This window comes from Otolemur garnettii, unplaced genomic scaffold, assembly GCF_000181295.1.
Source record: "Otolemur garnettii isolate 467f Iridium unplaced genomic scaffold, OtoGar3 scaffold00142, whole genome shotgun sequence".
NCBI classification, from domain to species: Eukaryota; Metazoa; Chordata; class Mammalia; order Primates; family Galagidae; genus Otolemur; species Otolemur garnettii.
In genome coordinates, this window is record NW_003852537.1 from 1090140 (window position 1) to 1114238 (window position 24099).

Here is a 24099-nt window from a genome sequence, read left to right on the forward strand (position 1 = left end):
GCCTTAGCCACTTGAGCCACAGGTGCCTAGCCGTAATCCAATTCTTTGAGAAGGAGCAGAAAAGGAAAAGGAAGACTGCTGGGCAGCATCTTATATCAGCTGAAGCTGACTAGTGCATCTGGCCTTGTTGTTCAGCCAATTGACCAATTGACTATTTTCATTCAGTTTCATTGTTTTAACTTTTGGGAATTGAAGCTGGAATACAAGAGGTATAAGAAAGTATGCTTACTGTCTTCCAGAACTGTCAGGGGAGATGGGATAAAAGCAATAAATGGAAACTATATGAAATAAAAAGTACCATAGTCAAGGATAAAAAAAAGTGCTTCAAAAAAAAGGAGAATTAAACTATGAATATACATTCTAAGCAATGGGCAAAGTCACAGTAAAGTTATAACTCACCTATCTTGATAGTCATATTGGAGTCCTAGAAAGGTCTCATACAGTCAGTGATTATAAGATCTAAAATATTTTTTCCAGTTCTCAACAATTTACTTCTTTAGATTCATCCATAAAGTACATGAAGGAATCAGACAATATTTTTAAAAGAGGTATTTATTGACTTTCTCAGTGTAAAACTTAGTATAGAATATTACTAATGGAACATGGGATATAATGTCACTATTACAGTCACCACAATAATTTTCATTTCCAGCAAAAATTATTTACAAAATTGTTGAGAAATGTTTATTCTTTGCTCAGAGCTGAGGAATTGATGGTACTAGCTGGTCTTCTGAGGATAGATCTCATAGAAGCAAAATCCACCCATCTGGCACTGGTTTCGACACTTCCTTTATGTTACATGATATACAATCCTCTACATAGACACTGAGAGAGCTCAATGCACATACAGAATCATCCGTTTTCATTCTTCAAGTCCACTAGGTTAAGCTCATCTTTATTTCTGGGTTTTATTATCAAAGAAAATTGGGGTATATTGTTTTCTGGGACACAGCTTTTTAGAAGAACAGTGCAGAAGTTCGTAGGGAAAGTCAGGCTCCATTTGTGGTCCCCTCTCTTGACTCAATCTTCAGAACAATGGGTTTTTCTGGTTGAAGAATTGCTTTTTTGCTTAATTTCAGGGGGATCTGCATCAGTTAAACAGAGTATTGAGAAGCAATAAATGCAGCAAAACAAGAAAAGACACAAGCAAAGTAAAAATATACATTAAAGGCAATAATGCTTTGCAAACATATATAAAATTTTTTAGCACCATGTATCTTGGACTCTTTATGCTTATTCTACAACAGTGTCAATATTGGAGAGTAAGCATTCATCCATCTGTTCATCCACCAAAATATTTATTGAGCATGTATTTTGTACCAGACCAGAGATAAATTCATATTGGCCTATGGATTTTATGATTTAAATTTAAAATGTAAAGGATGAGTTTTTTCTTAAGTTTATGGTGTAAAAAGCCATCTAAAGTTAATTATGTATGTTGAAACTTGCAAGGTAATCTTGAGTAGGTTTTAGACATTTCAATTGTAGGGGAAGTTCTTGACTTTGAAAAAAGTCTTACAACTCCTCCCAGATGAAACTGTCCAATGTCCTGATGAGAAGAGGCCTTCAGGAAGCATTATGCTTTAGTTTTCTAAAATCTCTTGGTTTCCAAATATAGTGCAAATGGGAAAATTATCAAATCTCACAATGTTTTGACTAATACTTTTAGCCCCATTCCCACTGGTTTCATAACTGTAGCATTTGGAGAGTCACCAACAGAATAACTTTCTAATCTCAGTTGAGTGAGTCAAGAAGTTTATCTTAGAAATTGAGAAGTGCCAGCCTGTAGATACCTGGGAACTTGCCAGGGAAGATCTTCTCCATCTTAGGAGAGAAACAGGCCAGTTCTTTTTCAGGACTGAGCACCCTGAGTACACACTTACTGGGCAGCTACACTGTGGCCCTAAAGCCAAAAATAAGATGGAAACCATCTCCATCTTCCTCCTCTCACATGCTAAAAGCCTACTTAAGGGGAGGAGCTGTGTATTTAAGGCATGAATTAAGACTCATTGTGCTTTGGTTGATATGAATTAATGGCAACTTTTCTGTAAAGGTCTTCAGATGAAAGATATAAACCTTTTTATAAAAATGTAAGACATTATTTTAAAATTTCAAATGGCATGAACATATTTTCATGGGACCTAAACTCACACACACGCACAAGGCACACAAATGTCACATGTAAAATTTTAAAATTCAGTGGCTTAAAATTTACATCCAAAAACCCCAAGTCATCTGTAAATCATTCCTTAAGCATTTACTGAATGCTTGCAATGGACAATGTCCCTCACAAGACCCCATTGAGGTGATATTTTCAAAAGGACTGGGAGGAGAGATTCTTACATACAGAAAAAACTTAAAGAAAAATCTTGATGATTAAAAAGCAAAGTATGAAATTAGATGGGGATAACACTAATTTCTGTTATTGTGGTAAACAATAACAGAACCCTGCATGGGCCCTAGAGGAATGAGAACAGATAAGGAGGAGAGAAGAACAGTTACGGAGTTGTTATTGGGTTCAAAAGGAGTCCAACTATTCTGGGGCAGTGGGTGAGGTGAGGATAAACAGGAGGGTCCTGGACTGGGGGAGTCCTTCTTGTCTGGCAGAAATGATTAAATCAGTGATTCTCAACCTGGGCTTCACGTGAGAAACAATAGGAAGACAGTTAAAGCCATATTCTGTGCAAATTATTATAGAATTTCTAGATGACTCAGCATCATGAAGTTTTAGAGCCCCCTAGTGATTCCAATGTAGAGCCCTGGCTGAGAACCCTTGTCATTAGAGAGCTTCTGAGGTTCTGGTAGAGGGAGCAGCACTTGACAGTCATGAGGCGTCATCACTGCCCTACATGACTGTAAACAGCCCTTTCCATCTCTAGAAGACTTGATTGAAAACTCTGCTGGAGTTCAGGGACTGATGTACTTATGTCATGCTAATCTGCACTGAGTCCAGGTGATTTTTGTAGCTTGGTATTTAGAAAGCTACAGGTTTAAACCTGCAGAGATGAAGCACCCTTAGAGCTCACATTGGTTCATGTAGATTCTTGGCCCATAGAGCACATTATTAAAAGATAATGAGAATATTTTCTTCAGATCCTTCAGTTACAAAACATACTCAATCAAACATTTATAATTTTACTGACCTGTGTTTCTTTACAAGGCTTGAAGGAGAAGTTCTTCAGGATTCTGATAAGAGCAATTTTCATGTTCATGAGAGCAAACCTCATGCCAATGCAGTTTCGGGGCCCAGATCCAAAGGGCATATACATGTAAGGATCTATGCTGTCCTTGTTCTTCTTGCTGAACCTAGATACACCAGGGAAGATTAAAAACAAATTAAGGGAACATACCAGCCATAGGAACTACACTTTAAGGGTTCTTCCACAGACCTCTCCAGCCAGGTATATGTAGGACACGTTTGTGGCTGGTCATTGAAATCTTGCTATTATTATTTTGCTGTGAGAATCATAATCGACTTATTCTTTTCATTATCTTCTTTACCTTGTAGAATTTTTCAATCTTGGAGAGATGAGAGGAATACTATGTAAAAGAAAATTTATCTCTAAACACTAAAATTATATTCAGGGTTGTGATATGTTCACACTCTGAAAGGCACATAGGAAATGAGAGTGATTGAAGGAAAAGTAGGTTCATACCCCACCTCTGACTTATGCTGGTCATGGGTACATTGAGGAAAGAGTGGGAGAATATGCCTCATACTATTTAAATTGTTATTTTTTTTCTTTCCTTCTTTTCTCTTCTCTTTTCTTTTTATCTGCTTCCTCTTCCTTCCCTTCTTCCTCCTCCTCTTCCTGTACTTTTTCTGTCTTGCTTTCACCATTTCTTCCTCTGCCCTCCAAAATAATTAAGTCACAAAATTGTCTGAGACATAGGCTGCTACCCTACTGTAATTTCATCAATTTCTTGTATATTTTTCCCCACTAGGCAATAAAAGCCTTGAAATACCATTAGACATCTGTTTTTTTTAAGTATGATTTTTTCATATTTGATTATATTACAGACAAAATGTTGTTTTGTGGTTGTATGTTTTTAAAAAAGTCCTCATGTTTTTTAGACTATTCTGAAATATTCATGGGCGATTGCTTCAAAACCGTTTGATGGTTCTTGGGGCAAGGGAAGACACATAAATCTGGATGAAAAGTACTCTACAGACCTTTTCTATAGAAAATATTTGTATATGTGGCAACCATTCTCCATAATACAGATTTTTTCCCAAACACTTGGATTTCCCACAGACTGTCCCAGTCTCTGACATACAGACTTTTTGGTGAAGGAATAAATCAAAGAGAAGTGAGTGTTCTCTGATTTCATATTCCTGAAGCTAAAAGATACGGAAGGGTGGAGCTGGAGGAAAAAACAAAGAGCTTGATCCAGAAAATGGGGTTCTTGGTCAATTGTGGCCTACTCTTTCAACAAGCATTAGGACTTCATGCTCATCTGAGGGACACCAAAACAAGGTCCCTGCCCTCCACAGGCTTTCAGTGAGGGAGTCAATAAAAGTAGATCCTAGGCTTCTGCATTCAGTGCCTGAAAAACTTTATTCTAAATTTTGTTTAGCAATGCGATAATGCCAAAGAATCAACTACTTGCAGAGTATAAACTATGCCCAAAGCCTGACTTTGGCTCTGAAGTCCAAAAAGAGCAAGCTCAAGACACCACGAAAGAAGAATGTCTGAGATATCCAGAGAGCTGATGACCTTGCCACGGAAGAATCACTAAGTACTAAGAGGATAAGGGAGCTGCCATAGGACTGTAGACACTGATCCTGTCCCTGTCAAGACCTGTGCTCTTCTGTGTCCTCAGTGAAGTAGCTTAAACCATCTAGGATCAAGATTTCCCAGGACTTTAGCCTATACTTTTGCAATCACCCTTGAGAAGCAGCCACCAATGTTGAATAAAATGAAATGTGAAAACAGTTCCTAAAGTTGGTGGTAAATTCAAATAGCTAAAAGGAAGAGCACAGAAAAACTGAAAACAGTAATATGCCCAAGTTATAGCATATGCATACCTAAAATACATATTAATAATAAAAAGATAATAAATAGCTTATAGTTTACTCTTAAATAAAAGAAGCAACAGATCAAAGACAAATGAAATTTTATGTAAATGTAGTTTCAAAATAGATACATACATATATTGGCTGGGTGTAGTGGCTCACACCTGTAATCCTAGCACTTTGGGAGGCTGAGGTGGGAGTATTGCTTGAGGCCAGGAGTTGGAGACCTTCCTCAGCAAGAGGAGGACTCCATCTTTACAAAAAATATAAAAATTAGCTAGGTGTGCTGATGCATGCCTATAGTCCCAGCTACTTGGTAGGCCAACATAGGAGGATCACTTGAGACCAGGAGTTTGTGGTTGTAGTGAGCTATGATGACATCACTGTACTCTAGTGTGGGCAACAGAATGAGATTCTGTTTCAAATTTCTTTTTTAATATGTGCATAAAGAAATGTCTACAAGACCATATGTTAATGAGGATTATCTTACAATGTTGTGACTGTGGGTAGTTATAGTTTTCCTTTTTCTAGCCTATGATTTGTAGAGATTGACAAGGATCACTTTTGTGATAAAAACTAATACAAATAAAGACTTATAAGCAAATCATTGTGCAATCATATGATGTCATGTATACTAAAAGATGTCAGAATGTGCTGAAAACAGCCTATGTCAGGGTGGGCTCCCTCTCCCAAGTACTTCATACCTTTCAGGGCGGAACTCCTCAGGCTCTGTCCAGTGCTTTGGGTCTCGGTGAAGGGCAAAGGTTGGTATCATCACAGTGACCCCTTTGGGAATGAGCACTCCATTGACTTCAACATCTTTCTTACAGACCCTCTCCAGTCTTCCAGCAATTGGGAATAATCTGAGAGTTTCATTCACCACCATGTCAAGATACTCCATCTGTACCATGGCATCATAGGTGGCAGGTGTCTGGGAAGAAATAAACAGATTTGAATACCTGGAGACGTTGTCTTGACCATCAACACTATTAAAGTGTTAGGGGATTGAAAGAAACACATTGGTAAATGACTAATTTCTCCAAATTACTTATCTACAAAGCATTTTAATAACTATCATGTCCTTGTCCTGCTCAGTGTCCCATGGAGACATGTGGAGATGTTCTGGATGTGGGAGACCTGCAGGGCCATCTTCTACCCAGGAACTGAAGTCCTGAGCATCACCATGTAATACTATTTATTGTTTCATGTAAATGACACATGATTAATGGAGTATAACAGTAAAATAAAGTAAAATATGCCAATGTCATTTTTATCTTACAAAAGAGAGACCACATATCTGAAATGAGAAGAGAGCATATAGAGAGCAAATGCCCTATTCCACATGAAACTTTTTTGTTGCAGACCCTCCTTGGTATCTCTTTTGATTTTACATCTGTAAATATAAATATGAATAGAGAGAGATGATAAATATAAATATAAATATGTAAATATAAATATGAGTAGAGAGAAATGCCTTATTATATAAAAACACTAGTATTAATACTATAAATAATTTGGGGAAATTAGTCCCTTTCTGACACCAATATGATGAAAGAAGGTTGCAATTAGATGTTCTCAGGGCAAAAAATATCAGTTCTAGTGAAAGTTATGAAGAGGATAGAAATTGTACACTCTGCCCCATCCTCTTGCTGGAATAGTCTCCCACTTATTGGTTAGAGCTTCACTGTAGCTCTGAAGAAGATCTCTTTGTGTTCACCTCAGTCCCAGACCAGCCTTGCCAGCACCAGAGACCAGGTTTCTTCACATGACAAAGAATCCCAACTGCATAGAGATCTGAAAACAGTGTGGGGGATACATCCCTAGCACTAAGTGTTGTATTTGGAGGCAATTGTGTAGAGTTTAAGAGATTCCCCAGGAGCCAGACACCCTGGTTTCTACTTGGATTCTTTACCACTAGCCCCATGACTGCAGCATGAGATAGCTGTGGGCAGAGCTGGGCCCACTTGCCCGGCATGCCCAAGGCCGGGTACAGCCACGGCCTGCTAAGTTAACTATTCAGACATATGAGCAGTATATGCTTACTGATAGATGTCATGGAAATTTTATGGAGTTTTTTACTTGGTATTATTTTGGTAACTGACAATGGATGTACCAGGATAAGTACTGTTTTAAAAAGATCTTGTATTTCTACAAGCAGCATGTTATTTCTCCCTTTGTTTTCCTCTTGAGATCCTTCCTTATTAGGGCTCATGGAAGAACCATTCATTACTAACCATTTTTGCAACCCCCCCCCCCCAGGAAGTGGTGAGCAGGCATTCTCGAGAAGGCATCACATTCTCTCTCCCTTTCCAGGTGTTATCCATTCACCTTACTGGGCAAAGCTGCATCAATCTCATCCTGCAGTTTCTGCTGGACATCAGGGTGCGTGGCCAGTTCATACATAAGGAAGGAAAGAGCACTGCTAGTGGTCTCATAGCCAGCAAAGATGAAGATAATTGACTGGGCCACAAGCTCCACATCAGATAGAACTGAAAGGAAAGACATTTTAGGTAAGTCCTGTTAATGTAGAATATCACAGTTTTTAGAGGAAGAAAAATCTAATGAGTTTCCAAATCTTTAGAGACAAAAATGGAAAAGTAACTCCGAGTCACAATGGGGGTGGTTTTAATCTAATGGCTATCTTATAGAGGTAGAAAAAGGCAAACTTGCTTTAATTTGGTTTGTCCCAAGGTCTTTGTGGTTGTAGACTATCCACTCCTCATTATGCCATCCCTGTCACCAATACAGATATGTAATTTCTAGAGAGAGCATTTCTATCTCACATACTCCATGTTCTGGGTATGCCCTTTGGATAATCACTAAAGTACTTTAGTTAAGGTAAAATATGGGATAGCATTTTCCCTCTCTTCTCTACTTGTGAAATCAGAAGTAAATCAGACTTAAACTCAGTTTTTGAGGGAGTTTGCAATACTAAGGCTTAAATCAGTTGTCCTCAAACTACAGCCTGTGGGCCACATGCAGCCCACCTAGGACATTTGTCCAGCCTGCCGGGTGTTTTTGCCGCCACTGCCTATCCTGCTTAGCAGCTGACTCGTCCAGGGGCCCACAGTCTGGCCCTCCAATGGTCTGCGGGACAGTGAACTGGTCCCCTGTCTAAAAAGTTTGAGGACCTCTGGCTTAAATTATAGGGAATGTGAATGAATCTTTCCTCTGAATATGTTTGAGGGAACTTAAGGAAATAATAAGTTCCTACAGATAGAGTCTTGCTGCTCAAAGTGTTGTCCATGGATCACCAGCACCAGCAGCATCTAGGAGCTTATTAGAAATGCAGAATTTCAAACACCATCCTAGAATTATAGAGTGAATATCTGAACTTTCAGGAGACATGGTGATTTGTGTGCACACCCCAGCCTGAGGAATATGGTTATACCTCTGAGAGGCATCAGCTACTAGAAGTTCTGGGGCACAAGTCTTCATGTGGATGATCTCAGGATATAAAGAAACTATAGAGCTAGAAAGCTGGAGGGGTGGTGACTGGCCATAGTCTAATGAATGGCTTTAAAATAGCAAAAGAAAGAATGTGTCTATGGAAGGACAATGGCCAGAATGAAATATAGAAAAATAGGATCTAGTGAGCGGAATTAGTAATGCTTATTCAGTCATGGCCTGAATGTCATCTTCATTAGTCCATGGCCCTCTCTGTGCTCTCCTTCATGCTCATCAAATAGCCCTTGTGACTATAAGTAAGCCTCCTTCTTGACTTCTCTCCTGAGAGAAATTGAACAAGATTAGGCACTGGTCTGTTTGATTTGGACTGGACTAAGACATTTAGACACCTGGACCACTGAAATACATTTGGTTTTTGTGCTGTCCATGTAATTCATAACTAAGAACAATACAAAATGAGTGTGGGATGGGTCTACAGAGTGGAGATTTCTGTGATGCTGCTGTGGGTCGATTTAACTATCAAATTCTTTTATTGAGTTATGATGAACCCCATGATACTGAATTGAAGTTGGATTATAATCTCAGAGATTGGAGTTCTGCTGTCCAATATAGTAGCAACTAACCATATATGGAGATTTAAATCTTTATTTAAATTTATTATAATTTAATACAGTTTAAATTTTCCTTTACTGGCCTTAGCCACATGTCCAGTGCTGAGTAGCCACATGTGTGTAGTAGTTACTGTATTGAGGAGGGAAGTGAAAGACAATTTCTTTCATCACAGAAAGTTGTACTAGAATAGATACATAGATAGATAGCAAAGAGAGAGAGAAATAGAGGTAGACAAACACATATTTAGAGTTCTGTGCTAAAGCTAGTCTACCCCTGTGCTCTAGAATAAATTGTTACATATTTAGGACTTTTGTGAGATGGTTGTGACTTGGTGGTTTGAAATTGACCATGGTTATCATATTGCAGCATCGTAGTAATAATGGTTTCAGTCAAAACCATTACTGGATGATAAAATGAGTAGTTGTTAGATTAAAGACAAACAGGATACTTATACATACACAAATATTTTCCCCACAAATTACTTATTACAAAAACCAAATAACATTTTATAGTAGATTAAGCTGGTGAACACATTTTTACCCAGTATTCCCAGTTAAAATCACCCTTCTTGATACTGGGGGCTTCCTGATTAGATGTTAGATGCAAGGTTCTGCCTCAGTGGATCTGGAGGAGCCTGAGAACTCCAGATGTTAGTTCTCATGTTGGTGATCCACAGGATACCAGCTGATTTCTGGGTATAACAGGCTTGTTCAGGGCTGCCCTTCTAGCTTTGAACATGGCTCTGCCCACCATGTCTGAATATTTGTCTTTCTACAATGTGGCAGAAATTCTCATCTTCCTGGAAAGCTCTCTGCACATTTTCAGAACAAGCATCTCCCTTGGGGCTTTCCTATCAGAAGTCCTTGAAGACCCTTCTTGGTTACCTTTATGGGACTCTGTTTCTTTGGAGTTTTGGGAGTCGATCATTAGCTGAAGTAAATCTACTCGGTGCTGGAAGCAGAAAGAGAAATTTCAGTGATAGTAAGTGACTTGTGAAGTCAAAAGTAAATTAGGAATGCAATTCCCAACCTCCCTTCTGAGAATATGGGCCTTTGAAGTCCAGAATCTAGCAGATGTTGCTTGAGTTCCCAGTGAACAAAAGCATCCATGTAAGACCTTGGAGAGCAGGATGTTTCCCTGAAAGAAATTCAGCTATCCTGTCTAATTATGTGTTGGTCATTGTACTCCCTGACTCTCAGCTTCTCTGGGTTTTGAACACAGCTTCCTGCCTGAGAGTTGCCTGCTGCTTCTTCAGTCATACTTGCTTTCTAGGGAAGAAGTCCTGGACTTCAATGTTATTTTTCTTCTTGCTTTCATTCTTAACCAGTGGCCACATAGATTAATCTGTCATTTCTAGAACTTATCTGTAGTTTTTGTGGCAGCATCTTTAAGTGCTCCACTTTCCCCAAACTCTATATAATCTTAGTAACAGGTGGGTACCCAGTCCTGCCTCCTTGACTGGTAGACATCATTGAGATAGTTCCCAGGGCTTATGATGGCAAACCCATGTCAGGCAATTTGAAGTCTTTATGTCCAGAGAAGACCCCTGCCCACTCCTGGCCATGAGAGGGCACTAATTTAAAATAGACTATATTTCAGTAACATGGTAAGACCTTCCACTAGATAATGAGTAAAATAACAGGTTTTGACTTTAAATGATTCCTTTTCAATCTAAGATCTGAGGCAATTATATTATCTGTAAAGTAGTTTTTAAACAGCAATTTTTATCCTGTGATAATTTATTGAAGTGAGGGGAAGTGGTAAGGTGTTTCTCAATACTATGCCATGATATACTAATTTTTATACCTATTATTAAATTTCAATTGCTGTGTCTCACTTATTCTCATATCTTCTTCCCAACTTCCACCATATTCATTCTTGTCAAAGTGTCAAAACACTCCTGCTCTAAATGGCAGTTCTCTATTTAGCTTTAAAAATACAGACCAGTTCACAAACCATCTGTATACAGACCCCTGAATTAAGTAACCACCACCAGATTTTACCTTTTGTTTATCTTGGAGTCGGCTTTCTTTTATCCTTTTGATGGATTTTTCAAAAAAATCCATAACATCTTTTGGAAACACAAATATATTTAATGCTTCAAAAACTGGGATAAGGAATGGAAAGAGTACTATAGGGAGAAAAAAAGAGAAAAGCATCAGTAAAATGCAAAATTTACCTGATGCAATTATAATCTTCTCTAAGAAACAGAAAAGTAAAAGACTTCAGGATTCTAACAAGGAGCTATTCCCTGTATGGCCTCTGCTTCTGTTCTAGGTCAATGCTAGAGCAAGGGCAGGTCCACACTTAGAGGCTACCCCAATAGCAGTGAGATCAGGGGCCCTTCTCACTTTGGAATGCAGAAGAATCCTGACAAAAGGAACAGGATTAAATTCATTGACCTCTTAAGTTTTTATCTATTGAAATAGAATTTTTATGGACAAGTCAAATTATAGTCTATTGCTTTAATCAGTCGTGTTGTTCAATAAAGTGTAGTCAGGATAGAAATAATATAGCATAGTCCTTCAAACGACAATGAAACTAGAAATCAATAACAGAAAGAAAACTGGGAAACTCACAAATATGTGGAAATTAAGTAATACCCTTCTAAATAACCCATGAGTCAAAGTAGAAATCAAAGAATAAGAAGAAATAGTTTCAGGCTGAAAAGGAATTAGAACACATTACGCCAGACCTTATTGGAAGTAGCAAAGGCATATGCAGAGGGAAATTTATAGTTTTAAATGCCTAAGTTAAAAAAATGAAGATCTTCTATTAATAGTCTAATTTTACACTGCACACACTGAAAAGGGAAGAACAACCTAAGCCTAAAGCAAACAGAAAGAAGATAATAAAATCAAAGTATAAACTAATGACATAGAGATTTTAAAACAATAGAAGAAAGCAGTGAAACCAAAATCTGGTTCTTTGAAAACATCTTCAAAATCAGAAAATTTTTGGTTAGATTGAACAAGGAAGAAAGAAAGATGACTCATTCTTAGCCTCAGAAATGAAGGAGAGGAAAATGTTACTGTCATTTTTAAAAATTAAAAGTAATATAAAGAAATTTATTAATAACTGTATTATTAGAAAAATTATATAAATTAGATAACTTATGGACTGGACAAATTCTTTCAAAGGCACAAACTACAGAAGCCAATCAAAATGAAGTAGACAATCTGAATAGACCTGTAACATATAAAGAGATTAAATTAATAACTACATACTACCCACAAAGATAAGCTCAGACCCAGATGTTTCCAATGGTAAATTCTGCCAGATACTTAAAGAAGAACTGTATCAATTCTTCACAAACATGTTTAAAAAGTAGAAGATGAAGGAACACTTCCAAGTTAATTATAAGGCCAGTATTATACCATATTAAACCAGGCAAAGATATCACAAGAAAAAAAGCTATAATATATCTAATAAATATAAATGCACAAATCTTTAAAAAAATACTAGCAAACTGTATCAATCTAGCAATATGCACATACTTTTTACATACAAGATTAATATACAAAAATAATTTCTGTTTCTGCATGTTGTCATAAATAATCCAAAAGTGAAATTAAGAAAATATTTCCATTTACTATAGCATCAAAACGAATTAAAAATTAGGAGCAGCCTTATCCTCTGAAAACTATAAAATATTGTTGAAATAAATTAAAGTGGATCTAAATAAAATTAAAAAAATCCCATGTTCATGGACCAGAAAACTTAATATTGTAATATGGTAATACTATCTGAAATTGATCTGCAGATTTAACACCTTACCAGAATCTTCCTTGTGGAAACTGTCAAATTGACTTTAAAAACCATGTAAAATTTCAAGGGACCTAAAATAGCTACAGCAATCTTGAAAAAGAAGGATAGAGTTGTAAGATTTCTACTACCAATTTCAAAACTTACATAATAAGACAATATGGTATTGGCATTTAGATAGACATAAAGATCAATGAAATACACTTTAGAGTCTTGAAATAACCTATATACTTACTCTCCACTGAATTCTGAATTCTGTGAAAACTATCATGATTACTGAATGAAGAAGAAACAGTATTTTCAACAAATGGTGCTGGGACAACTGGACCGCCACATGTAATAGAATAAAGTTGGACCTAACACTGTATATAAAAACTAACTCAAAATGCAACAAAAACCTGAATTTAAGAGCTTAAACTATGCAAACATCAGAAAAACTCAAGAGAACACATCTTCATGATGACAGATTTGGCAATGGATTAATAGATTTGATACCAAAAGCACAAGCTATAAAAACAAAGCACAGAAGTTGAACATCATCAAAATAAAAGATTTTATACATTAAAGAACACTAGCAATGAAGTGAAGAGACACCTACAGAACAGGAGAAAAATTTTGCAAATCATATTTCTGATAAAGTGTTGTATCTAAATATATAAACAACTCTTAAAACTCAACAACAACAACAAAATAATTCAGTTATCTATGAGCAATAGACTTGAGTACACAATTATCTAAAGAAGATATACAAATGGCAAATGTTGGTCAATATCATTAGCCACTAGGGAAATGCAGATAAAAACCACAATGACATACCACTTCACACCTACTAGGATGGCTATAATAAAAAAGATGTCTGCTATCTAAAACCCAGTATTGGCAAAAATGTGGAGAAATCACAACCATCATACATGTTTGGTGAGACTGTATTAATAAAATGGTACACCTATTGTGGAGAACCATTGGCAGTTCCTTAACAAATTGAACATAAAATTACTGTATAACCCAGCAATTCCACTCCTTAGTATATATCCAAAAGAACCGAAAGAAACATTCAAATATAAAGTTGTAAACAACTATCCCAGCAGCACTATTCACAAGAGTTAAAAGGTGGAAACAACCGAAGTGTGCATCAACTATGATGGATAAACAAAAATGCAGGATGTCTATAGAATGGAATGTAATTTTGCTATAAAAAGAAGGACGTACTGATCCATGCCTCAACAATAATTAACTTCAAAAATATATTGCTAAACGAATGAAGCCAGTCACAAACCACATATTATATGATTAGATTCATCTGTGTCCAGAATTGGCAGGTCTACAGAGATAGAAGGTGGATTAGTAGTTGCTTAAAGCTGAGAGGGGATGAGAGGCAGTGACAGTTAAATAGTATGGGGTTTCTCAGTTGACAAAAATGTTTCTAAATTAATAATGGTGATGGTTACATATATCTTTAAATGTATTAATAACTGCTGAATTATACATTTTAAGTGATGGAATTATTTCGTATATGAATTATATATATATCTCAATAAATCTGTTATTTTTTAAGAGAGAGAGAGAGAGATAGATACACAGCACTCCACTTACAAATTGAGAGAAAGAAGGGAGTGACAAAATTAAATTTTAAGAATTTCTTGATGTTTTCCACAAAGGGATCCTGTGGGTTGTTGAGGGAATCAATGTTCACTCCAAATGATGTGCTCGTGATCACATCCATGCTGTAGGCCCCAAAGATGCTGAGTAGAGAAAGACGTGAAAACTGAAATTAGTACTTCTTTACCATTCTTGTGGTGCATGTGCAGCAAGATGTGTGTGTAAATCCATATGTCTTGTTAGGGCAGGTAAAGAACTGCAGACTTTCAGAATTACTTACCGGATCACTTCCCATCCTACTTACTCATGATGTGGTTATCTTGCGACAGTGATGCTGCTGGTCCTGTGCTGGGGGTGATGGGGACACTAAGGCGAGTTAGACCCACCTCTAAGCTCAAGGAGTTCAGAGGGGTTCAGAGACTGAGAGTCAAGTAAACTACAGGAGCATGTGTTGAGTGTGGATGTTAGCACAGGTGTGAGCACTATGCTTCAGCAGAACAAGAGTGGAATAACTAACTCTTCCCAGGTGCCAAAAATGGTGACATTGATCTAGGTCAGGCATCCTTAAACTATGGCCTGCTGAGGACATTTATCTGGCCTACTGGGTGTTTTTGCCGCTGCTGCCTGTCCTGCTTAGTAGCCGACTCATCCTGGGGCCCACAGTCTGGCCCTCCAATGGTCTGAGGGACAGTGGACTGGCCCCCTGTTTAAAAAGTTTGAGGACCCCTGAGTCTAGGTCTTGGCTCACCACAAAGTGTACTCCAAGAGGTGATTCCTCTTCTGCACTTTACAGAACAGCAATATCTTGTGATGAGTTGCCAGAAGTATCACTCCTTATCATCTATATTCCCTGCTAATTCTTCAGAAAGATCCACTTTCCCCAACTCTTATGATCTGAGATCGACCTGAGGGCAGATCATCTTTTGGTTATTACTAAAATGTAGTAACCAAGAATAGTACGAGTTTAAAAAAATAGATCACTCCAAAATTGATGAGGGGATCCCATCACTGAGTCACCATGTGTCCCCAGTCTGTTGGAGCCTTCCCTACTGGCTCAGTGTTTACCTGTTGTTTTGGTGTAATTCAAAAATATCCCCACTTAGACAGTAAATGACAGGAGTACTTACCTATAGTCTTTAGAGGGCCCTCTCTTTTTTGAGAGTGGAGGAAAGAAAAGTGGTAGGAAGTTTTAATGGCATTTTGATGGTATCCTCTTACTAAATCACGAAGGCGTTAAAGTTGTCCCAAGTTTCCCACTGTCATATTCCTGCTCTACTCATTCCAGCCAGTTGGTACCAAGAGCCTTTCCCCCCTCCCCCCACCATTCCATGTTCTCTAGACCCAAAACTTTTCACAATTTTTTTTCCTAAAGTATTTATTTTCTTTTCCAGAATACCCAAGGCAAAAATTTATCAGAATAAGTAAATCCCAGCTCCTGTGCACAGTGGACAAGACTCTTCCCTGAAATCCCCTCTCCTCCCAGCTGCCCTGCCTCTGTGCTAGTTGTCTCCTTCTGGGAGTCCCACTGGAGTGTAACACCACACCCTGCTTCTGTCTGGTCACTGGAGAAATTCTACACTGGTAACATCAGCTGAGTGGCAGGCAGCTACAGGGTCTCATGGCAGCTCAGAATCCCGAGACTGCTCCTACTCACTCTTTCAAGTTGACAGTCTTGCCTTTGTTGGCCTCCTGCCTTAGGTTTCTCACCAACACATCTCCATACTGGCTCATGATGGGGAACATCTAAGCACAAAACATAACACCACATGTAGTTAAATGTGCAGACTCAAGTCCCAGAAGAACATCACTTTCTTAGAGCATGGAGCAGTAAGTGATATTTTGTAATAAATTTGGTACTATCTCTTTTAAATATAAAGATAAAAAGGCATTGCTAGAAAGTCCAAACTCAGTGGACTACCTCTTGGAAAGTCCTTTTCATACCTCCTTCAGTTTCCCACTGCTGAAGGTTGGAGACAGCAACGTTCGTATTCTCTTCCACTCATCATCAACAGATAGAGAGATGGCACTTTTCATAAGTCCCAGTGGACCAAAAGACTAGAGTCCAAAGCAAAAACATTTGTCCTACATAAGTTTTGCAGATTTCCACAGTTATAGAAAATGTGTTAAATAGGCATCACTTATTTAACAAATATTCAGTGTTGGTCTACTAGGTAGCAAGCCCCATGCTAGAAGCTCAGTAAAGATGTATCCCAAATGCCTACCCTCCTCTGAGTATGTGTATGGGGGTGGGAACACCCAGCTCCCAGGTTAGGTTTCCAATCTTCTTTTAAAGGTAAATGTTCCACATGGTAGGGGACCTATTCTTCCAGGAGAATAACCAGGAACAAGATCTATTACCTCTTGCAGGTTTGCATAGAGTAGAAAAGGACTGATAACAGATGGAAAGATGGCCTTGGTGGACTGTGCACTACCTCAACCAGTTTCATCTTTGCCTGTACCTATAGTGTAACTTGCTATAGTATGAGCAACTTGAAAAAGGGATTCCTTGATGTAATTTTTTTTAAAAAAAGTAGGCAATATTTAAATGATTAGAAATATATTTTGAAAAAAATGACATTACATGACAGCTCTTTTCTTTTAATTTTCCTCCAAAAAAAGAAGGCAAAAGGAAACTCAGTTTGCCTTCTTGAGACTGGCCTATCAAAAAACCCCAAAACCCCAAAACCCTGCATATAACTTTCTTCTATCTTCCAAAACTACTTTTTGTTTTAAAATGAATACTACCAGCATTCATTGGTGATAAAACTCAGCAAACTAGGAGGAGAAGGTAAGTTCTTCAATGTGATGAATAGAATATACAAAAATCCTTCAACTAAATGACACCTAATGGTGAATGACTGCTTTACCCCAAAGATCAGGAATAATTAAAAAAGGTCTACTCTCACCACTCCTTTTTAACACCATATTGAAATTCCTAGTGCAATAGAGAAGAACAAGAAATAAAACCCCCATAGATTGGAAAGGAAAAATCAGAATTGTCTCTATTTTCAGGTGACATAATTGTCAATGTGAAAAATATGAAGGAATATACAAAAATATCTTGAGGACAAATAAATGAGTTCAGCAAGGTTGTAGGATAAAGGACCAATACAGATAAATTAACTACATTCCTAAACTAAAGAAATGGATAGGCATACTGTGTTCATGGATCGAAAGACTCATCATAGAAAAGATATGAATTTTCCCCAAATTGACCTATAGATTTAAGACAATTCTTTACAATCTCAGTAAGTGTGTTTGTAGACATTAGCAAGCTTATTCTCAATTTGTATAAAAAGGCAAAGGAATAAAAATAGCCAAAACAATTACTGTTAAGACTTAAGTATACAGCTACTACTAGGGGTGGGAAAGCTGTGGCTTTGGGGCCACATACAACCCTCCAGATCTCCAAATGCAGCTCCTCCATTGAATCCAAACTTTACACAACAAATCCATTTATTACAAAAAAGCACTTGTGGTACTGGTCGAGAGATAGGCACAGTGATTCAGAGAACAGAATAGACAATACAAAATAAGTGCATCCAAATAAGCTCAAATGTTTTTTGACAAAGGTGCAAAAGCAATTCGGTGGAAGGAGGGTATTCTTTCCAAAAGTGGTATTAAAACAGTACTACAGCCAAAGGCCACAAAAAATGAACCTTGACCTAAACCTCATACATTATACAAAAATTAACACAGTGGATTATAGACTTAAATGTAAAGCATCCAAATATATTGCCTTAGAAAAAAATTAACACGGAAGTGGGCTAGGAAAGAATTTTCAGATATGACATTAAAAGCACAGTCTATAGAAGAAAAAATGAATAAACTTGGCTCCTTAAAATAAAAAATACCAGTTTGCTCAGGTATACAAGCCACACACACATCATGACTATAGAAAACAGCAAAAGGAAGTCTCAGGGTGATGAAACAGTTCTGAGTCTTGATTGTGCCGGTAAAGATACACATTTCTGCATGGGATAAATTTGCACAGAGTGACATACACACACACTGACACACAAATGAGGGCACATAAAACTGAGGAAATAGTAATAAGCTCTGTGAATTGCTTCAACATCAATTTTCTTTTGCTGTATGTATAATTATGTAAGACATTGCCACTGGGGAAATAGGATGAAGACTTCATGGAATTTCCCTGTACATTTTTGGGGTAATGTTCTGTGAATATATAATTATTTCAAAATAAAACATAAATACACATTCTTTAAATTTTTTTGCAATGGATACCTACCCGACGGTTAGTGAAGACAGAATGACATTCTTTCACTAGCACTGTTTTGATCATTTCGGGATCCGTGATAGCCAACACAGGCTGTTGGCCATCATACAACCTGTGTCAGGAAAAAAGAGCCAAATAAACCCCACTGATTCTGCAGCTGGAGCCACACCCAGGAATCCAAACAATGATCCTGATGTCAAGCAATCCATACCCCTAGCGATACAATATACAGCAACATTAGGTCCTAGTTCAAAATTAAATCCTTACTGTCCTGACATGGAGAAGATTCTGATCAGCAAAGTCATGCGAGTCTTCATACAATGAAGGGTAACATGGTTCAAGCAGGAAATAGACATTTAAGGACAAAATAGCTCTTCAAACAGATCATGGTTAGAAATAACAGGAGAATATTTAGGGATAGGTGGGAGTACATGCATACTTCCTGTATTATTCTCCATAATTTTTTTAATTTTTGAGACAGAGTCTCATTATGTCACCCTAGGTAGAGTGCCATAGTGTTATAGCTCACAGCAACCTCAAACTCTTTTTTTAAAATTAAATGATAGCTGTATACATTAATGCAAACATGGGGTACAGTGTAGTGTTTTCATATACAATTTGAAATATTTTCATCAAACTGGTTAACATAGACTTTGTGTCATTTACTTATTGTGTTAAAACATTTATACTCTAGTTCTAGAAAAGTTCACCTGTACCCTTGTTAGACAGACCACATAGGTAATCTTTCCAGTCACCCTCCCACCACCCATCTGCCCTTTTCCCTTCCCTTCATCCACCCCCTCCCCATATTCTCGGGCTAGAATTAGATTGTAGCTTTCATTTGGGAACTATAAATTAGTTTCATAATAGGGCTGTGTACATTGGATACTTTTTCTTCCATTCTTGTGATACTTTGCTAAGAAGAACATTTTCCAGCTCCATCCATGTAAACATGAAGGAGGTAAAGTCTCCATCTTTCTTTATGGCTGCATAGTATTCCGTGGTGTACATATACCACAGTTTATTGATCCATTCGTGGGTCGATGAGCACTTGGGCTTCTTCCATGTCCTGGCAATTATGAATTGGGCTGCAATAAACATTCTGATACAAATATCTTTATTGTAATGTGATTTTTGATCTTCTTCTGGGTATATACCTAATAAAGGAATTGTAGGATCCAATGGCAGGTCTATTTTTAGTTCTCTAAGTGTTCTCCAGACATCTTTCCAAAAGGCAACCTCAAACTCTTGGGCTTAAGTGATGCTCTTACCTCAGCCTCAGCCTCCCAAGTAGCTGGGACTACAGGCACTTGCCACAATGCCAGGCTATTTTTTGTTGATACTGTCATTGTTGTTTAGCAGGCCTGGGCTGGGTTCAAACCCACCAGCCTCAGTGTATGTGGCTGGCGCTATAACCACTGTGCTATGGGCACTGAGCCCATAATTTTTTATATGTGTAGAATATTTTATTATCGAAAAGAATGTTACATCAGTGAAAAATTGAAGTAAGTCAATTATCAAGTGCTTACAAGTACTAAATGTTATAAAGGGCATTTGGCATCATGTCCGTAGAGATCCCTCAATCTGTGTTCTTTCTACTCAGTCACGTGGCCTTTATGGGCCATGCCACATCAATAGAGTACTGTGGCCAGTGCTGTGGTTTTTGAGGACTTAATGAGAGAAGATGAAGAAGCATGAAGAGGTACAGCTTCTCTTACTTGCTAGTAGTATACAAGCACATGATTGTACCTTGTCTGCTGCTCTCACCAAACCTCTAGCATTTTTGAAATGGAACAGCTGCTATAGTTGGCTAAGGTCATATCACAGAATTATAAAGTCCACCAAGGCACTAGGAACATAATAGTTTACACCATCCTATATGTTTTAAGGCAACAGAATTGGGCAGACAAGGAAATATTGTACTTCTATTGAAAATCAGCTTAAAAAGAGAAAAACTTCAACACTTTCAGAGTATGTAAAAAATAATGAGCACAAATGGTTTCCCAATGTGTTTATTTATATCTCCCAGCACAGTTCTCAAATATACATACATACATATATATATATATAGGCCAAAATTTAAATAAAAGTATTTTTACTTCTAATGAAAAGTGAATCAATGTGGAAAGGAGATTATGCCACACATTTATGAACACATATTGAAAGAGGGAGAATAAAAGGCAGGACCACACCTATGAAGCATACTGCAAGGGTACAAGTGAAATCTGTCAAATGTAAAACATAAATGTCTTAACACAATAATCAAGTAAATGAGGCAAAAGCTATGTTGATGGGTTTGATGTAACCACGTTAGATTGTATTAAAAAAAACACATTGTACCCCACATATGTATAAATGTATTCATGATCTATGTGTATTTGACTTAATAAAAAAAAAAAAAGAGTCTGAGATAATGCATTTGATGCAACTAAAAGTAACCTCAGAAAGGAAAAATTGAAAACAGGGCAACAGCCAGACACTGGACAGAAAGTGAGGCAAGGAGTCTGTAGGACAACAAAATCTGCAGAAAAAGTTATAATCTGCAAAGTTCTAAGTCCAGTTCAGACTGCAGACCTTCACAGCTGGTGACATATGGGATCTTAGATGGGACAAGCTTCCAAAAGCTTTACAATAGATAGATTCACTCCAAGAGGCTCTGGACTGAGCTTGTCCTCCTTGCAGTGGGGTGCATATCATAGCAGCAATGGAATCTTCCAGAATACTCACCCCCACATTTTCCCATACTTTTTATAACATTCTAGGTCAGAATCCCAAACGCCCTAAGAAGAGAAACAAAATACAATTTGATTATTATTCTAAATGTACCATACCCAACCTCTAACTGGGGGCAAAAAAGAGTTCAATCCAATGAAATCAGGCTTACTATTTATCCCTGGAAGTTAGAGAGAAGCTCTCATTCAAAGATGTCTTACAGGGAAGGACTGAACATAGAGAAGATATTTGAAATGAAGAATTTAAAGTCATTCTGTAATTTTCTTTGAGTTTCATATATACCAAATGACTTCCTCTTGTCTGTGAATACTAAGTACTGCAGTTTGCTGTGTATAATGTGTACTTTTTGCCCAAATTTTTGAAAGAAAAAATAAAAACGTGCATTATCCAAGGGCAGTACTAATTCTTCATCTATATAAATGTTTTAAATTCTTTTATTTATGCTTATGTGGTAAAAGTATAACACTTAAAAGCAACAATATCCATATGCAAAATAACATCCTGGAATATGGTAATCAGTTTTGTTGAACTTATGAGGAACTTGCAACCAAACCCTTTTTTGCTGGTGAAGAATGACATTTTTCTCTTTGTACACTTTACTATGCGGGAGATGGCAATCTAGCTGATGTTTTTGTCACATAGAATGTCTTGTACCACATTATGTTAAAAAATGCTAAAATTACAGTATAAAAACCTGGTACCTAAATATAATCAAAAATTTGAATTAAAAAATTAAATTGAAATATTTTTTTCCTGAAAGTTTGGGCCAAAAATGTGGGTGTGCATTATACACGGGTGTGCATTCCACATGAGAGTGCAATATACATGGCAAAAATAAGGTAACTCATCATCTTTCTGAAGTGTTTTTGCTCTTGCAGGTGTTGTCTCTAAAGTCTCTTAACCTTCTGAGTTGTCACCTCCATGGGCAAATGAGGAAACTGAGGCTGAGAGAAAGTGAGCGAGTGTCTCAGGGGATGCACATTCTTTCATCTCCTCCTTCAACATCCTTTACTTTTATCCCATGAGCTCTCTTGAATTTTAGCAGAATTAGGAAGTTGAAGACACTGAGGATCTCTGTATTTTTCTTTTTACTCCACTTCTCTCATTCATACCAGCTCTAAAAACTTCTAAGTTCTGTCTCTCTGGAATTGCATATCGTGGTTATTTAATATAGGAAACCATAAAATTAACTGGTCTTTTGTGACGGCTTCTTTTATTAGGCAGAATGTTTTCAAGGTTCATCCACATTCTAGTGTGTATCAGCACTTCATTCATTTTTGTAGTTGAATAATATTCCATTATATGGATATAGCAAATTTTGCTTATTCATTCATTAGTTGATGGAAACTTGAGCTGTTTCCACTTTTTTACTATGGTGAATAATGCTGCTAGGAACATATATGTACAAGTCTTGGTATGGTCATATTTTTTCATGTCTCTTGGGTATATACTTCTGAGTTGACTTGATGTGTTATTTGTATAATTATGAGTTGGATTGTCTATACTTTCAGCCCAAACATTCTAACTGATACAACTTAAAGTAAACATCTGTTCTGTCTGATGTTTGTAATACCTGAATAAGAAAGGCTGAACAAAGCTGCAGTATTCTCTACTAAACCATATCATCAGGCCATGAGGCCCTAGAATTTTAGGAATCCATGATGGGATCCACTCTTGTCTCTTGATTATGGTAGACCAGTATAATCTTTCCTAATTTTTAAATTAATTCATCATATTTGTACATATACACATAGGGTACATGTGCTATTTTGATACATACATACAATGTATAATAACCAAATTAGGGTACTTAAGACATAAATCACCTTGAATGTTTATTATTTCTTTTTGTTGGGAACATTTCAAATATTCTTGTCTAACCATTTTGAGATATACAATATATTATTGCTAACTATAGTCATCCTACAGTGTTGTTGAACTCTAGAGCTTCTTATAACTATCTATCTGTATGTTTGTATCCACTTATTCTCTATTCATCCCCACCCCAACCCTTTCCAGTTCCTAGTAACTATCAGTCTACTCTCTACCACTATGCAATCAACTTTCTTAGCTTCCACATATTAATGAGAATTTATGAATTCCACATATTAATGAGAATTTATATCTGACATGAAGATGTGTCTGGCTTATTTTATTTAACATAATGACATCCAGTTCCATCTATGTTACTGCAAATGACAGGATATTATTCTTTCTTATGGCTGAATAGTATTCTATTGTGTATATATGCCACCTTTTCTTTATCCATTTGTCCTATGATGAACACTTTGATTCTATATCTTGGCTACTGTAAATAGCATTGCAATTAACATAGGGATATAGTATCCCTTTGATATACTGATTTTCTTTCCAGTAGTGATATTGCCGGATTATATGGCAATTTTGTCATTAGTTTTCTGAGAAACTTCTGTACTGTTTAGCATAATAACATCACTAATTTACATTGCCAACAACAGCACATACAAGTTTCTTTTTTCTGCATCTTTACCAGCATCTGTTATTTTGTTTTTATGATAATAACTGCTCTACTTGGGGCTGGGTGTGATGGCTCACACCTGTAGTCCTAGCACTTTGGGAGACCAAGGTGGATAGATTGCTTGAGCTCATGAGTTCAAGACCAGCCTGAGCAAAAGGAAGGCCATGTCTCTACTAAAAATAGAAAATCTGAGGCAAGAGCATCACTTGAGCCCAAGAGTTGGAGGTT

General features: G+C 37.1%; 1 protein-coding gene across 2 annotated transcripts in view; it reads right to left on the minus strand.

The window, feature by feature from the left end:
- Positions 1 to 533: 533 nt before the first annotated feature.
- Positions 534 to 24099, minus strand: part of LOC100949611 (cytochrome P450 3A4-like) — a 40910-nt gene continuing 17344 nt past the window's right edge. Inside the window, exons 3-13 of one of the 2 annotated variants that reach the window (XM_003798871.3) lie at positions 21369 to 21421; positions 18654 to 18753; positions 16343 to 16456; positions 16056 to 16144; positions 14396 to 14544; positions 11041 to 11168; positions 9922 to 9988; positions 7346 to 7506; positions 5722 to 5948; positions 3144 to 3306; positions 534 to 1085 (exon numbers count right to left, since the gene is read on the minus strand). In XM_003798871.3, the coding sequence (XP_003798919.1) occupies positions 990 to 1085; positions 3144 to 3306; positions 5722 to 5948; positions 7346 to 7506; positions 9922 to 9988; positions 11041 to 11168; positions 14396 to 14544; positions 16056 to 16144; positions 16343 to 16456; positions 18654 to 18753; positions 21369 to 21421 (1347 nt within the window). In that variant the 3' untranslated portion in view covers positions 534 to 989. The remainder of the gene's footprint in view (positions 1086 to 3143; positions 3307 to 5721; positions 5949 to 7345; positions 7507 to 9921; positions 9989 to 11040; positions 11169 to 14395; positions 14545 to 16055; positions 16145 to 16342; positions 16457 to 18653; positions 18754 to 21368; positions 21422 to 24099) is intronic. The other variant, XM_012810791.2, reaches the window with a different exon arrangement.